The 17,931-nt window shown below is 40.5% G+C and overlaps 1 protein-coding gene across 1 annotated transcript; it reads right to left on the reverse strand.

Moving 5' to 3' along the window:
• Positions 1–448: 448 nt before the first annotated feature.
• On the reverse strand, positions 449–17,284 carry LOC104410039 (ubiquitin carboxyl-terminal hydrolase 37-like; the record flags this gene model as incomplete). The annotated part of the gene is made up of 10 exons (XM_010020093.1): positions 449–895; positions 1,702–1,840; positions 2,215–2,284; positions 3,526–3,641; positions 5,850–5,910; positions 7,797–7,963; positions 10,352–10,604; positions 14,350–14,500; positions 15,650–15,715; positions 17,120–17,284. Coding segments are annotated over 10 exons (1,276 nt in total), but the record flags the coding sequence as incomplete, so codon positions are not given.
• Positions 17,285–17,931: the final 647 nt, after the last annotated feature.

The following is a 17,931-nucleotide window of genomic DNA, read 5'->3' on the forward strand; positions in this document are numbered from 1 at the left end:
CCCAGACCTCTCCTCTCCGAACAGTACTTAAGCAACCATCTCATGAAGAAAATCAAATAGAACTTGTAAAACAAAAGAAATCACATATATAATCTCACATATAAATGAGGATGACAGTGAACAGTGTAAAATAAAACAAAACAAACCCAACAGAGCTGCCACCAGGTATGCAATACATTCCACAGCACCAACAGTTTGTTTCCTGGAACCGCAGGGCAACAGTGGAGCGCTTCCAAACCCATGGATGTCAAAACCCATCAGCTTGAGTGATTCCAAAAATGACTGGCACAAGCATACTCAGTGATTTGGGTTTCCAGTGACTATTACTAACACAACACACGCCAGGTTACCAAATCTATTGCTTAAATTGCTCTCAGATTAAAACAAACAAACAAAAAAAACCCAACAAAAACAAAACCAAAAAAGCCAAGTGATATGTAAATCTTTGCCACTCACTTCTCACAAGTGAATGGGCTTTTAAAGTCGAGTCTCTTTTTGCACTATTCATTTTAAATCAGTTTATGAGCAGCTGTAGTCTTGTGGCTTGATGCAACTCTTTAAGGCTCCATGCTGACAAAATTATTTGAGGAACAATAAAAACTTCACCACAGGAGGATCGCTCTGGGATGTCAAGGTTTAAACACGTGTTTCAGGCCCAGGACTTGCACAGATGGTTCAGCAAACTGAGTGTCCCATATTTCTACCTTTTGTCTCTTGTTTTGGCCCTGAGCTGTTTGTTACTCCTGTGTGGCTGGCACAAGTTCAGAATCTTCCTTGCTCCTCAGGAGGAACAAGGTGTTTTACTCTTCACAGAGGCTGACGAACCGATCTTCCTACTTCCATGCTAAGTGGCTGTGCATTTTTCTCTGTTTCTAGTAGCTCATCAAAGATATCCCTAGAACAGAGGGGAAAGACCAGTACTAAAACGTGGGTACAAAAAGAGACTGCTACATAAGACAGCCCTGAGGAAATCAGCCGCTGGATTTAATCCACAACCTCAAGCTCATGGATCCTGGCAGAGGAAGGTGTTTTATCTGGCATCTTGAAGCCAGGCTCCTTGAATCCCACAGCACTTCTTTTTAACTTTTTGATTTATTATGGTCAGTAGTAAGCCTCAGAGAACAGTAACAATAGTGAAAATAACTCCTGGCTGGTAAAAGGTTCAGAAGCAACACAGGACGCAGCCTGTACATGAATAAAGTACCCTTTATTAAAGCAACCAGTAAAGACAGAAGAAGGGGACAAACTCAAGCACAGAACCCCTTCTTCAGTTTCATGTGCCTGAAAAGATACCACTTCTGTCTAAAAACCTCATCTTACCTGTGTCCTGAGGTAACACCAGCTACAACCACACAACCACCAGGAAGAGAGACAGGGCATTTACAAATATCACAGTGCTTAAGGGAAAAACCCAAGCTCCATTACGGTTTGTTGCTCCATTATGCAACAAATGCATAGCTGAGACACTGAATCCCCTTCTTAAAATGATTTAATGTATCTTGTTAGACCCCTATATATTAGTGACATACAATTCCACACCTCTATAGTCAGAGCACTTCAATTTTGTCATTCTTGCATATAATTCTGTCTACGATTTCTTCTGACAAATACCCGGAGATACTTTTCATCCCAGAAGGGTGAGGAGGAAGAAAAGAAGCCCACTTCCTCACAGATAGCACCAGAATTGCCCAAGACACCTACTTGTGCATATAGAAGAAGATGTAGCCGCTTCGGTCTCTATCACACTGAACAGTGGCCTCTAGAGTTCTAGACACTTCCAGGTCATTGTAGGTGAACCAGGACTGCTTCTTGATATCATAGACATCACTGATATAATGACCTTTAAAACAGAGAATGCACCTTTCTTTTCATGCTGCAGTTCAACCAATAACCTGGTTAGCTGGATACCCTGGTCCAGCAACCTACATCAGATTTAAATGCTAAAGAACCTGAAGATCCTGGTCCCTCCACCCTTCCTGGGCAACGAGCTGGTAACAAGGACAAGCAATTCCACAGACCCCATAAGCAGTATGTATATCCACATGCTGCAGTTAGGGACCATGACATCCTCAACCTGCTTCCCCACCAGCAAGCCATGATGGAAGACTTGCTTTGGTGCCTGAATTCTCTGCAAGTAATCCTGGTATGGTAATGTTGTATTACAGAATTTTTAAGCTAGGTAAAAGATGAAGAATAAAGTACAGTATCTTTTACCTGAAGATGATGTACTTCCGATGTGGCTGACAATGCTTATGAGACGATAGGAGTGAGGAAGCTCTCCTGTCTAAAAAACCAAAGTTCAATTAAAGCTTTTTGGCACTCACTCTTGTCCTACATAGCTTATGGACAAGATGATTTATACCCGAGATACCAGCTTTGGCTATTGCATCCAAAGCTGCAACTCAATCAAGGATTACGGAAACAGACACCCTGGATCAGACCAAACAAGGAGTCCTTCCTGAAGTGGGAAGAAGCCTCTCATCTTATTTAATCTTTCAGCAAGCCAATGAACATGCAAGGGAGCCACTCTGACCTCAGAACAGATGCTGACATGAGGTCTACACTGCAAAGTTTTCTAAACATCCATTTCCTGAGCGACTTCCACTGATGTCAGAATTCATTTACCAAATAAACATAAGAAAGGCAAAAAAGGGAACGCTTCTGAAATATCAAAGAAATATCCTTGATAATGGCACACAGATTTAACAGCTAATACCGGATATCTTTAAGGTCCCTTCCAACCCAAACCATTCTATGATTCTGTGTAGCCCAGATTCTCTCATCCTGCACCTGTAAACTGTCAGCAGACAATGACCCTTCTGCATGCAGGAAACATGCTCACTCTGTTCACTGCCAATAAAACTAAACGATGGTAATTGACTTTTGGCAATTTTTAATGCTCTCTGATCAGGAAGCATTATTGATATGATTCACTGACAGTACTCTTAAAATATTAACTCTTGGTTTAAGGGTAAGAAGATTGGTAAAGAATTGCAAGAAAATAAAAACTGCTCAAAGAAACTCCAATTACTTAACCTTTTCCATGCTACACAGTACTCCTTCCACCGAGGCAAGCAGGCAAGTTTCACAACACTGCTGCGTGGAGTCTGAGCGTGCCAGCGGCCGGCAGCACAGCCTAGGTTACAGTTAGGTTTCACCTAATGGGAGTAAGATCTTGCCACAGCTTCTCAGTTCTGGTGGTGCAGGATCTAGAAGCCCATGGTGTTGCAACTAAACTACCACGCTGGCTGAAGTCCTCTCTGTAAGTAAAAATTTCAGGCCCATTGCTTTACATGCACTGGAACATTTCTGGTATAAAATTACTGTTTCCTTTTCACTATTATCCATATCTTAGAGAAACTCAGAGGGTCTCTGCAGCTGTTTTGTTTTCTTAAAATTAAAAGAACACCACAGGAGAGACTCTTTCTAGACTCTACACCTGCTCTGTAAAACTACCTCCAACACTAAACTGATGGTAAAGAAGGGCTATACATCTCAGTTAGCTTTTGAAATCATAGATCAGACCTCAGCATTTCTTTTCAGCTCTTCTGCTTCAGCTTCTGAATATTCCATGTCAAGAACATCCTCATTCCCAGAGTCTTCGTCAGAACCAACGCTGTCCAGGAGAGAGCTGTTGAACTCTGGATAGCATGGAACAATGATATTGCATGAGAAGCCTTGGCACACACAGGAATTCACAACAGTTTGAGGTACATCTACCCACATAAATAAGCACAACAAAATGCTAATGTTTCAAGCTTCCTTTCTAAGGAAAGCATGAGATACTGGAAATTCCAAATAAAAACTCTCTCTCCCTTCCCCAACTTGTCAGAATAATAATTAAAAAAGTTATCTTGGACTACAGAGTTAATTTTAACATCATCTCCCTCATACTTTTACAAAAGGCCGCTATGGCAATGATGGCTGGGTGATAAAAGAGCATTTAACCATCCAATCTGCTCCAGAGCACTGGTGGTCTGCAGCCAGAACCGATGTTAAAAGTAGTACAGTCTGGTGAGTGAACTGTAGTGTTCTGCAACAAAAAGCTATGAATTACAGTTTTAACTATAAGTTGCAATAACAAAGTGCATTTCTCAATTAAAACTGGCATCAAAATGCTACCGCTGGCAGCAGGCATCTTTTCATTGTTTTTCAATGGTAAGAAGGCTGCTCACCGCAGGAACTTCCAGTTTGCTTGGCTGAGCAAAATGCAGGCAGCTTTCTGTAAAGAGCCGGAAGGCACCACTGCTCCCTGTACACGCTGTTCCAAACTTCCTGGGATTCTGCAGCTACCCCACTAATTTAAGATTGGTACAGTACTCATTAGAAGTAGCTACACTTTCGCCAGCTAAATGAAAGCTGGGGAGTCTTGGGTGGATGTGCAGTTGAGATTAACAGGACACTGCTCAGGGTTTAGTGTCATCGTGCCCCCTCCCTTAAAGAGACTATCATGTGGGCTATGATGGAGATGTTTTTCCAAAGAGATTCTCACACTACTTTCCCTGTTAAAGTCATCGGACGTTGGATTAGTATAATCTTCTCAGGAAGTTTATAGATGAATCCCTCTAGCTGAGAATATTTTATTGTTGGTTTCCACACTTCTTGGGGCTGCTGGCTCTGTAAGATAGACTGCAGCCAAGAAACACAGCCACTTAGGTAGGTCTCTGCATGAAGCACTTGCCATGGCTATTGCCAAATGCCACTTCACCAGCAGTCCCTGGATAACTAGTGGTTCTTTGACTGGAGCACCACTGGGAGCCTTCCTAAGGCAAATACTAGCAGCTACAACTTTGAGATTATCAACATGAACTTGAACAACTGCTGCTGCTGCCGCTGCCTTACAAATGAAGACAGTAGCAAGTGGAGAAGCACAAGGCATCACTCATGTTTAAGTTAAGCAACTGCAAATCAGAAGGAGGAAGGATTTCTAGCCTTGAATTCTTCCTGGACATGAATCAAGGCAGACCTGAGAGGGACTGGGTATTCAGTCTGCCAGAGATCATCAGGGGACAGGACTCAGGCTGAGGGATGCTAAGGCAGCATTCAATTTACTTCAACTTACTTTGCTTCTCCTCAGAAACAGACACAGGTTGACCCAGTAATAAGCAAGTATCTTTAACAGTGCCTGAGCAACTACAAGAACCTTAACACAAGACTTTGTTACCCCTCCCTCTCCCTCTTTGGAGGGGAATTTTTTCTATTGCCAGATTGTATGAAATCACTCGCATGCCAGCCTCACACAAATGTTAAACAGTGCCTGAGGCTCACCACACTGCCTGGATTTTGAGAAGGCAGATAGATAGTGTATTTTGGGTTTCTATTTTCATCCGCAACAGCTATACCTCGCAGTGAGGTCTGTCTCCCTCCTATCCCGCTTCAGATACAGCACTCACTTGTTTTCCTGGGCAAGGCCAGTGCATTTGTTAATTAGCACTGAAATATCAACGCAAGTAAGAAATAATCCTTATGCTCTGACTAGAGCCATTAGCATGCTTGTTTTTGCTGGGAATGCAGAATTTCAATCCATTTTTCTCTCCCTAGATCAATATTAAACATTCAATATATTTAATGTATTAAATTACATATATTTAATATATTACTTATATGTATCTATATATCTAATTAAAAACTCACAAAATTGAAATAATTTTTCATATTGTTTTTCTTGGCATTTGCTTTCACAACCAAGAGCAAGAAAAGCTAACCTGAGCAAAGCCAAACACAACAAAGCACACACCAAAAGAACATGAAATCCCAGCTGTCTTACAGACACTCAGGAGCTGCACTCATATACACAGATCTATTTTCCCTCAAAAGTAACATCGTGAAAGAAGTTAAATAAGCTTCACCTTGTAGACTTAATTCTGTGGCTCGTTTAAGGTCATCATCCTCTTTTTGTTCTCGTGCCTCCTAATGGGAAGAGAACAAAACTTAGCTCATTGAGACACTTCACTGTTTAAAATTCTTGTGGTGCTCTTTTTCCATTGAAACTGTGCTGTTCTGGTTTCTACAACAAACCTGACATTGTAAATTAAAGGTTCTGTGTGAAGGAATGTTTGCAACCAGCAAGAGTCCAATGTTCTTGTGCAACAGAACCTGGGACAAATCTTCATTAAGGCTCGTCAAAGCTCCTGAGGTTTGGTATGCAGCAGAGCGAGTCTCTAGTAACACCAAACGCTTTCCCTGGATCATTAATTTGAAAAGCATCTGAATGAATTTGCAACCCTTCGCTAAGGAAAGCTGTCACCTACACACAAAGCTCCTCACACTTCCACAAAATTTAGACTACTTCTGCCCAAAGCCAGCTAAGGACAGAGTCGTTAAATCCTGACAGATTTCATTCCTTTTTAAGCCATTTGAGAGCAGAGCCAGTGATTCTATGTAACAGGTGTAATTTACAAAGGCAGGATGCAAAAATCCCCACCACTAAACAACCAGGTATTAAAAATATTACCATGAACAAGTAGCAAAGAAACCTCAAGTCAGCAAACCCTTCTAATCTTTGGATAATATCATGCCCCTGTTCCTCCCACCACTCTTGGAAAGCTCAGAGCTGCAAGGAGCCAGTCAATAATATTTAATGAGCTGGCTCCTTAATTCAGGGTTTGAATGCTTTCAGTGCACCTGAACACAGAACCCTAACTATGTATTTCAAATGAAGATAACCACAGCTACCACATTTCCATGCCTGAATCATTAGAATAGCAGATTTTCACTTCAGAACTGTAGCAGAACAACACTCAAAGGGCAGTTTTACATTATTAGCATGAGGCCTTTTATCTCACTATTTCTAAAGCATTTGGGAATCTTTGTTAAAGTACTCAGCATTACTGAATCAAAGCTACATCTGGCATGGAACATACCAACCAGCACCTCATAATGAGTAATGAGAGAGAAAAATCCAAGAGCCATGGAAACATCAGATCTCATAAGGAAAACCATGACAGCTTTAGTATTAATAGAGAGCAAACAAGAGCACCTATTTAAAAAAAAAGACCTGGCTGAGCACTTGCTTCACTCTCAGCAGCTTGGTTAAACTTGTGGAAATCAGTTACAGGTCTTGAAATTCAAGTGGAATACAGACGGTTACCAGCACACAACTCGAGATCTCAGTTCCTTCCAAGTCTAATTTAAAGATTTTAGACTAAATTACTTGGGATCCTTTTTCCAATTTACTAACACGGAAGAAACATATAAATGCTCACTTCCTATATTCTTTCTTCACTAAGCATCCCCTGCTGGCTAGTACTAAAGATCAGGTGCTGGGATACACAAATCTTTAACCTGACCTGGCATAATTATTCTTAGCATTTGCTTTGAAACCTGCCTCTTTCATTGAGTCTTGACATGATAGGCTGCAAGAAGCAACTGCCAGGGAAGCTAAAAGTGGGCTTGGTTCTCAGTGACAGACAGTAAGAGTTTAGTTCAGTTTATCATCATTTTCATATAATATTACAAGCACCAGTGTATAAATGTGCATGGAAAGCTTTGAGAAATCTGCAGGTCTGTCATGTGATATGTGGTTTTCAAAGCACATACAAAACGTGCCCAGATATATCCAGTGCCATCACTCTATTGACACTAGAGCTAGAAGAAACCTGAACCTTTTTTCATCTGGTTTTCTCAAAAAAAAACAAAAACCAAAAAAAAAAAAAAAAAAAAACCAAAACCAACAAAAAAAACCCCCAGGGAGCTGAACCCCTCTGCAGTTGCTGCCCGAACACCAGCTTTTCCTTCAGCCATTGCGTTTCCAGTGATGAGCAAGATAACTCAAGGAAGCAAACTTTATTTCTTACTTGCTCTTGAAGGCTTTGAGCCAATGCCTGCTGCAGTTCTTGTTCTTCCCTCTCTCTCTCCATATCGTACTGCTGTAGCCAGTCAACCTCTCCCTGGGAGCCTTCTGGAGTTTTGTTTTCCTTATTCTCATCAAAATCTTTAGTTATCTCAGTAAAATTGGCAGGACCTGAGGAATCAGAAAGTAGTGTTATGCTTTCCTGGGTCTTCTGTTTGTTACCAGCTAAATCCTCTATAAATCACCACAATCCTTGCAGCACAGTGACATCTATTGACAGGGAGAGTTCACTAACCATGAAAAATACCACACAAGAGTCAAAACACAAAAAGCTCCAAAGCACAGTCTTACACTTATTTTAACAGGTGTAAAATGAACCATTTCCTTAATCCCTGAACCTGTTTCTCTTCTTGGCCTTTTATGTTCAGAAACAGCAACTTTAACTAAGGCAAGATGTCAGATGTCACTAGGTTTCTACAGCCATGAAACTTACACTTGAATTTCTCTAGAAAGAGCCATGGATTATAAAAATTTGCATAGCATATTATACCTCAGAGTGCTACAGATGAAGCCATAATTAAAGCCAAATCATATGTAAAATGGAGGGAAGCACAGATCTCAAGCACTATTTAAATTTGTTAACTTTTTGCTTCAGGTAAGAGCCTTAATCTTGTGAACACTACAGCATTAGAAGTACAAGAACATTCTAACTTTTCAGTTCACCTTTAAAAAGAACACTGTGGTAGAAGTATTTTAGAAAACTTCTGGCATGAACATTCATCCAACCACTGCACACATCTCCTGCAGCTGCAAGACACTGATTCTCCCATCTGCTTGCAGCTGAGAAAGTGAGGACCTGCTCCCACAGCTTTCACTCAGCAACATGTGAAACTTCATAGTTTTGCCCTATGCAGACTTTAACATCTGCTCATTTGTTATTAGCTAGGATTATACAAGGCAGTCTCAGTATCTGTGACCTCTTAAACACAAGACCACCAGAACCAGAAGTATAATCCGTAAGTCTAATCCTCTTAAGATGAAAAACAAAACTGAATTTATTATTACACAACCTTTGAATGCTTCTAGCATAAGAAGAAATACTCACTTGACTCACAAAACTGTTATTTAAGGATCATGTAGCAAAAACCCCCATCCTCAGCCATATCTAAATTCGCTTTTCTTTTGAAAGCCCCACAAATTATTCGGAGTTTACAAAAAAATACTATTACTAGCAGTAACAAGAAATGGCCCAGGTTAAATCAGCATGTTTAGAATCATCTTGCATGATACAGCAAAGGATCCTTTGCAATTAAGTTTCCTTTAAATAGAACAGGAATGTGAACCCAGGGCATGTTACATGCAGCTGCCATAACCAGTAACTAAGCAAACACATAGCTCATCTGAATGCCAAGCAGTGTGCTTTGAGCAGTGCTTTAGTCAGACAGTCAAATATAAGAAGTGTGATGTAATGTTCAGTGTTTACTTCATTCTTAATCGGAAAATACAGGAACTTTTATTAAAAACATACTTTTTACTTAAGTGTCACAATAGAGTCTTCAAATAATTATATTATACTTTCCAAAGAAAACCTAGAGATAGCTACATTTATGTGGCCACATTCACACCTCTCCTTCACACAGCCATAAGCAACATTAGTGTACATTAAGGAAGGCACAAATGGGGCTGACCACAGACTTAGTTTTCTTTACACACTGCCTTCCAACATGAAAGCTGTCCATTGAAACGAGTGTGATTTTTGAGAATAGAGTGATTGTTGTTGTTAATAATTAACCTCCTGACTCTTACAGGAGAAGGAGAGCATATTGTTGGCCTGTTTTTCCAAGCTAGTGGAATTTAAGATTTGTCTGAAAGCATGTAGCACACTACAAATGGATAAACACTTAAATTTCCTTCAGCCAACTGAAGGAAGACAGTTTCCCTGCACTGAGATCAAACAGGCTCCTTCTTGTACTTAACTGTGTTTCTGGGTCAGAGGCCATAATTCACATGCCAAGTCTCTTATGCTCAAGGTCTACTCTCACATTAGAAAGTATTAGAAAAAATTACAGAGATAAATTCACTAGTAACTAGTGACAAAACAATTGCATTTACGAAAGCATTCTAGTCTTATGCATCCCAGGCATCAATCTTGCACACCAGCAAAGTAAACACTGCTACTGTGCTGTCCTGGCTTCAACTGCTACAGAAACGAAAATGCTTCCTGATTATGGAAGATTAAGTTCCAGACACTGCCAAATCTTAGTAAATGGAATTGTCTGGTACAGGAACCAGTGGAAACATGTTAATCAGGAGATAAAAAAAAAAAAGGGGGGGGAATTAACTCTGAAGATGAGCGTACCTTTATGAGAGAGGTGACAGACATACAAGAAAATACGTTTTCACAGTTCAATGAATTCGACAGTAAGGAAACTGAGGAAGTCAGGCAGTTTCAGCAGTGCACTTGCATCCAGATTCTGCCACCATGCGTTACTAACCTGATGCTATCAGTAACCCACTTTAGCTTGCTATAGTCCAATTAAGGTTGGTAGTTTGCCTTACCTGAGTCTAATGTTGCTTTTGGTTTCTCCATCTCCATAGATTCCAGGCTTTCTGGCAATTCCTGAATTTCGTCATCTCCAAACCCAGTGTCTGGGCTGCTTGTGGGTTTATCTTCATCATGGCTCAGAGACAGAGAAGCTTCCCTTTTGCTAATCTCTAAGACAGCTGCTAGCAGCTCATCTTCGCTCATCCCATCAAAACCAGCATTACCCAGCTCAGGTTTATCACTCTCCATTTTACTTTTTTTTGAACCCTAGAGATGAATGGAATTATGATTAAATTCTTGAATAAACAGGTATATAGCATGAGCTTTAGATTTCTGTGGAGATCTAGTTTTATCTTATTAACCCCAGGGAGTGGGAGCTTGGCTCTGTCAACATTAAACAGAGTTACAGGAGACTCAGTGGAGAGACAACCTTTGTAACTATGCTCACTTCAAGGTGAATAAAAAATATTTAAATATAAACTACAACCAAGTTTTTACAGGCCCTGTGGATTAGCATACAAAAGATAACTCTTCCCTTCAACACATGTGTTCTACCTTTAGGTTCTGATGAATCCTCAAGCCTCTGGCAAGTCAGTGATGAGGCACAAGTAGTGAAATTGCAAGTTTGTTAACAAAGGGTGAAGCAGCAACATGAGAGTAATTGAACATAGCGATGGAACAATAGGAACTGACATAAGGCTGGTATGAAGAGCAATTAAAATTAAGTTTGGTGCTGCAGATTTGCCATATGAAATCTTGGGGGGAGGGGGGGAAGGAGAGGGGCAGGACTTTGCAAGTCAAATAAGAACACAGTTAGCCAGGGAAAGGGGAGAATTATTCTTTCCTTAGGAGAAGAGAATGACTTTAATTGGAAGAAAAAAACCTCTCTTTAGTCTTAATCTGAATCTTTCCTTTTTCAGTTATTTTCCTAAAACTGATGCTCATCAACTCCTACATCATACTGATTTGCAACTAATATAGTTATTTCAATCATTTTTATATTAACTGTTAATGAGGAGGTTAACTTCCATGTACATATATTTACATAATTACACTACTTAGCATACGCTTCTCCTTCTAGTATGTAAAAATGAGGGAAAACAGTTTTTATCAGAATGTACTTAACCAGGACTTATTCCAAACTGCATATGGATAGATCTCAGAACTTCGATAAAATGAACAAAAATACATTTTTATTACTGCTTTTTACTTCAATACAGCAATTTTTGAGGAGCAAGACTAGTTTCATAAAACAAACATTTTGCATTAAAATTGGCTTATCAAACAAGATCAGCAAATGAACTGGCCAACTAAATTGCTTGCTCTAGACATCGTGCCCTCTGAGAATTAGAAGTGACAAATTCAAACCTCCTCACATCTATTCATGCACTGAATAAGGAAAACAGAGTACCTGCTTTTTAAGCTTTATTATTTCTCTACACCTGTAGGCTACTAATGTCAAAACTGGTTTAGCTTTTCAGCAAACCCCAGTTCTGGGCACTTTGCCAACAACTACCACTATTTCAGTAGATGGACTTTAAAGACTTGGCAGCATCTGTGCATTATTTGAATACAACTTTTCTATTAGAAATTACTTGCATAGATTTTAAGTAGCTTAGGCTCCAAGACAGGCTGCTTTAAATAAGTATTTTTTTAAAGTACTTCAAATACTACTTCATCTGCAGAAGCAAAAATCACAGTTCTGCCCACTTCAGCTGGATGACTGCTATTTGCCCCTACAACCCAATGTTGCATACACCCACTGTTCCAGCTGTTCTCACACACACGACTGTTTTGCAAGCACTGCCCTGCAGGGGATATACCAGCCCTACAAAGTGAGTGCCAAGCCTCTAATGCAACCCCATCCGCAACTGCTATGAGAAGCACACCAACGGAAATGGTGCAGCAGCAGTAATGCCACTTACAAGGACCAGGACCAGGTCCAGGTCCTCCCAGGACAACACTGAGAAGCACAGAGGATTTGGTTAATGGTAACAGATGGCTGGTCATGCCTGTGGTTAAAGAGTGGCCAGTATGCATGGCCACAACGAATGAAGTCACTTATATGGAATCATCACCACCACTGCCTCTTTCCCACAACAGGCTGGAAAGCCTATAATTAATTTGCTATTCAAATTAATAGGCTGCATTCCCACAATTTCTGCACTCACAGGTCTTGTCTGGTGATAGAGACTACCTACACTTCCTCACAAACAAAACTTGAGGAAGAATAATTTAGGACAGTTTGAAATGCTTTTTCTATACATAAAAGGGACTTCAAAGACAAGCTAGTTTCCTTCCCTGCTCACAGCCAGGTATAGATGGGCCATGCAGGACAGCAGTTGCCTACCCTGTTCCCTAGACCTTCAACAACAGGTTTTCTGCTTTTTCGAACAGCATCCCATTCCATCCCTACACATTCTAAGCATCACAAAGTTTGCTCTAATATCTAATCTAAAAATTACTGTCTACAATTTAGGCTATTATTTCTTGTTCTATCCACCATGAGCATGGAAAACAAGAAGTATTTATATTCATTTCTTTCCCTTCCTTGAAGACACAAGCCTTGTTTAGGTTTGTCTTTAAACTGAAGCCCCAACTTCACTTGCTTGCTCTTTCTCCCAAAATCTCTTTCTCCTCTGGCCCTTCTCCAATTCATCAATAGCTCTTTTCAGCCTGGAGCCCAAAGCTGGATACAGATCTCCAGCTAAAGCTCAATGCTGAGGAAACAAGGAGAGTTACTTCACACAACCTGTAGGCTACACCTCTGTCTATACGCTTCTGTTTTCAAGCAGCCTGACCTTGTGACCAACCATAACCTTTCACGCCCTTTCCGAAGGCTCACTGCTTTCCCAGCTGTTCCCATCTGGCATTTACAGCCAATTACCCTGCTAAGATTAGCACCTTTAGCCTGTTCCTCCTGAACCACCCCCCTATTTTTATGCAATTTCTCAGATTTGTCAAGATTATTCTTAACAGTATTTCTGAGCTTCATCATACTGGCAGTCCTTCCCAGCCCTGGGTCTTCTGAAAATTTAATACTTCCTATTTTATCATTTATTAACTACTGAGTAAATCAGGATCCTCCCCTGCGTTGATCATCCCATCAGAAAGCATACATGCTCTCCTCTTGTTACCTACTGCTATTCAGCCAGCTTTACACTTGCCCTTTAATACCATAATCAAGACCACAAGTATCTGCTTGATTAAAATAACCCCATTAACATTGTCAAAAACTTTAGAGAAGCAGAGATGCAGGACACTGGTCCTAAGCACTAGGCCTGCAACACTTAATAGAAGAAAGTGGTACTGCAAGATAATCCTCTAAGCTTCTTGCTTTCTCTTCTGGGTCATCATTCCTTTCCCACACAACTCATCTACCTGCTAATGCACTGCCCTGATAGAGGCAAAAAATATCTTGGTGACATTAATACTAGTCACAATGAAGAGCTTATAGGCAGTTTGAAGTTAAATGCGCTGTCACACCAATGAACTTGGTCTCTACATACTTCTCCACGTCTGCCCCCAAAGGCTGATAGATTCAGTTTCTAAAAGCATTTGAAAAGCCACACTTGAAAGGGGACACAGATTGGATGTCTGAGAAGTTCTCTCAATTGAATTTTTTGCTCAGCCCAACTTGTACTGGATCTGATTTAATCAAGGGCTTTACTGCATGATTTTATCATTTACAGCCCATTATATTTCAGCCTGGGAACGTTATTAATGAAAATTACCCAAAGGACTGACAAAACTGCTAAGCAGCTGGTATACACAACTTGAAAACTCAAGTGCAGTTGCAATGCAATTACCTCTGTTCCCAGTGGGAACCCAAAGCAACAGTACAGAGAAGTCAATTAGGAAAGCACTCCCTTCCAGCACTGCAGTGCTAATTAGGAGAAAAAACCCCCCGTATCTTATATCAATTTTGCTCACAGTCTGTGCTAAGAGAAGCACAGGCCAGATATGAGCACATGCAGGATCTATGTATATGAAAGTGTGCTTTTCCCCTTACCTTTTCGGGCTCTTCTTGTAGTTGTTGCTGATCCCTGCTCTGTACATTACATAACCTTTGGCTATGGGCAACGGAGCGTTTCAACGGCTCATCATCGCTGTCAGAATCTGCATAGAGTGCTGCAGAACTGTTTGACTTGAAAGTGTATTTTCTGTAAATTAAAAACATGGCTGTAAAATTTTAAAGCATTGTAGCACTGTACAAATCTGTTTCAAAGTAACTGTTAAAGAAGTGTTACACCCAACTTTCACACTGTGGGGTAGGACAATTTTTGGAACAAACTGCAACGATGGACAATGACAATTTGTTAACACAGTGGGCCCGGTTTTCAGAAAAGGTCTGTTTTACTAGGGTAACTGACATACCAACTTCAAGCCTGCAACAGTAACTTATGTTAAAAGTTACCAAGTGAGTGGCTCTTGTTTCTAAGGCCAAAAATTCTGCACTTCATTACCTTGCAATCCCCCACAGTACCCATTTGAGTCAAGTCCGCAGCAGCATATAGAACTCTGCACAAACCATTTGACTTCTGAAGTTTACTAAGCTGGACACAGCTACTTCCCACATCACTGCAAGGACATAAACAGTGCAAAGCTGCACAAGTTTTTCAGTTTTCCTGAACAGAAGACAAGGTTGCTGGAGGAAGTCGCCGTTTCTGCTCAATTAGGAAATCTGGTCTTTAAGTAGTCCAACTATGCAAAACTATGCAGTGTGATATCACATTTTGCACTGTATCAAATTTTGGCCTTCCAAAATGGCTTATAAAAGCAACATCCTCTCATCTTCGCAAATAAACTTAAGGAACTCACCACCTGTTCCAAAAACACACACTGGGGCTCCATAGAGCCAGAATAGAGAAAAGAGCTGTACTGCAGAATTAGAAACCACTTTGCTTCTTATATATGTGACTTGAAACTAAAATGCAAGCTAGTTTAAGAGATCTGGCACTGCCAAATCATCTGCACCAACTAAATCCAGTTCTCATTCTGAAGCTCAGCCTTCTAACAAAAAAGTCATCTTTGCTAACTTACAAGTCCCGAAAGGTTCTCAAAAGAAATGCTAAGGTGACCACTTCAACTAGGCAAATTGCACCATGAATATTAATTTCAGCTAGCATGTAACACTAATAAAAATGTGATGTGAAAAAAGACAGCTGAAATAATTTACTAAAATAGAAGAAAGTAGAAAGAAAACAAATAGAAAAAGCAGAAAGATTAAAGAAGAATTAGAAAACACTAAAATGCCTTAGGAATTATCCCACGAAACACCAGGCTGTGGGCATTTCAGAGCTATAACTCACCTACAAGATGTGGAAGTGCTTACAGTACAGGAATTCACCATTTGGGAGGCTTTCAATGGACGGGAACTATTAAAAAAAGCAAAGTATTTATTGCAGCAGTTACAGTCTTAAAAAATAAATGCTTACTTGTCTGCTATGCATGCAAATCCATGACCAAAGAAACAAGTAGAATGCCATTTTGTACTTGCTAATTGCTTAGATTTAGAGTAATAACTCCATCATGCTATAAATATACAATAGTTGTTCAAAACCATATATAATCCTTTAAACTTGATTCACTTCTTAGTGATGAACCCTTAGGGACAAGCTCACAAACTGAAGGCTTTGGGCTCCCATGTCAAGACAACTCATTCCTTTATTTTTTATTCCCACCAACACTTGAGTTCCTGCTCCCAAACCACAGTCTGCTGCTGCTGTGTGGATCAGCCGGTTTTCTGGCATGTCCCACACCTCCGTTTCTCCTTACCTAGATTCTTCTGAACAAACTTCCTGCTCTGTTTAATCCTTTCACGGGCTCCTCAAATTCCATCACTATCACTACACACCTATCCACCAGATTGGCTGCCAATGCAGGAATCTCTACTAATCTCCCCCCTCAAATCAGGCTGCTGCTCTCCACCCTTTCACTCTGACACCAATCAGAATGGTTTCAATGACTACAAAACACCTTTGGAAAGCTATTTCAAACACATTTTCAAATATTTCTGCTCTGGTTTGCTTAAGCTGTTTGTTGGGCTTAAGGTTTCTGTTGTTAAAGCAAACTCTTGTGAAACATCCACGTAAGTCTCAAACATCACTGAAAGGTGAGCACAAGAACATGCGCCACGCTGCTGAACATACATCACTACAGCCACTGTGGTTATGTCACTAAGCAGGGATAAGAGACCTGAGGGCTTCTTGTTCCTTATTCCGCCACATACTTCCTATGTGACAACTGGCGCGTTTAATCTCTCTGTCACAGGACAAGCAGCTGCACAGAAATAACTGTCACAGGGAAAAGGAGAGAGTATTTTCAGCCTGTGAAGTGCTCAGATACTGCAGCAGCACAGGACAGACAAAAGAAGAATGATAGCACAGGAGGTGCAAGTGGAAATCACAGAAAAAAGCAGAATGTATTATGTTCTAAATAGTTAAGTGTGCTGTGAAGGGAAAGACAATCTAGATTATTTTGGACCAAGAGGCATACATTTTAGAAATTACTAAGAGCTCTCTTTAAAAGGGCAGAAAGTTATTTTCAAGGACAGTGAAGAACATTACCTTACCAAATATTCCCTAGATAATGCCTCACCAACTCTTCCTACTGTTTCTATTACGCTCCCTTTCCGTACATGATGGCATCATTCCAAACTAGCAGCATACATCTGAAGCTGCATAGTTTTACAAATTTCCTTGCCTAGCCACCTTCTTGAGATCTGACAGGCGCCTACCTTGTGGCACATGTGGTTAACATGCCACAGATTAACCACTTACATGGCAGAATGGACGCTCCATCCCAGTGTCAGCGGCAGCCTAGTGTTTTCTGTACAGTGTGAAAGCAGGGTCAAGTATCTTGGAATAATCACCTGCTGCCCAACTTTATGATTGAGAGACAATGCTACATTGAAGCTGTATCGTTTCAGATGAAGAATCAGGACCCTGGGAGAGATACAGAACAAATATTAATTTCAAGACAGAAGACAGAGAAATCCCATTCAAAATCCAAGTAGCTCTGTTTGCAAAATGCATTCACCTGAGTCTAAAAGATTATTACTTCAGGATGGTAGCGAAGCACTACCCATCTCTTACCTAGCAAGAGACAGGTAATTACTCTCCTGTGGATTGCTAAACTTTGTGCAAGGTGCAGAGTACAGACTCTGCTGACTCAAGACGCTTTCTGCTTTGGTCTGCATCACCTTGCTCTTCAGGCAAGCACAAGCAAGCAGCTCTTACCAAACTCCTTATTTCTGCTACACAGTGAGAGGTAAGAAACAATCAAAATATTACAATTATAGGCCAGAATGCTGGTATATTACTCCCAGATATTCAAGACTGCAGTGGAGAGATCACGCAGCTGCCCAAAACTGATGAGGAACTATGCCCAGTCCAAGACGTTTTCTCTGTCCTGACACTTTCACTTTGAAAGAGCTTTTTAACACAACAGCATAAAGAGCCTGAAAAGGCCTCCTTACACTGCATCTTTTCCCTCATGCTGCACTTTGTACTGTCCATTTATTTCATGCTGATGTATCAACACTTCTGTTGTGCTAATATTAAAAATAAAAAAAAAAACTTTGACAAAGGTT

This window comes from Nestor notabilis, unplaced genomic scaffold, assembly GCF_000696875.1.
Source record: "Nestor notabilis isolate BGI_N333 unplaced genomic scaffold, ASM69687v1 scaffold20318, whole genome shotgun sequence".
In the NCBI taxonomy this organism is placed as follows: Eukaryota; Metazoa; Chordata; class Aves; order Psittaciformes; family Psittacidae; genus Nestor; species Nestor notabilis.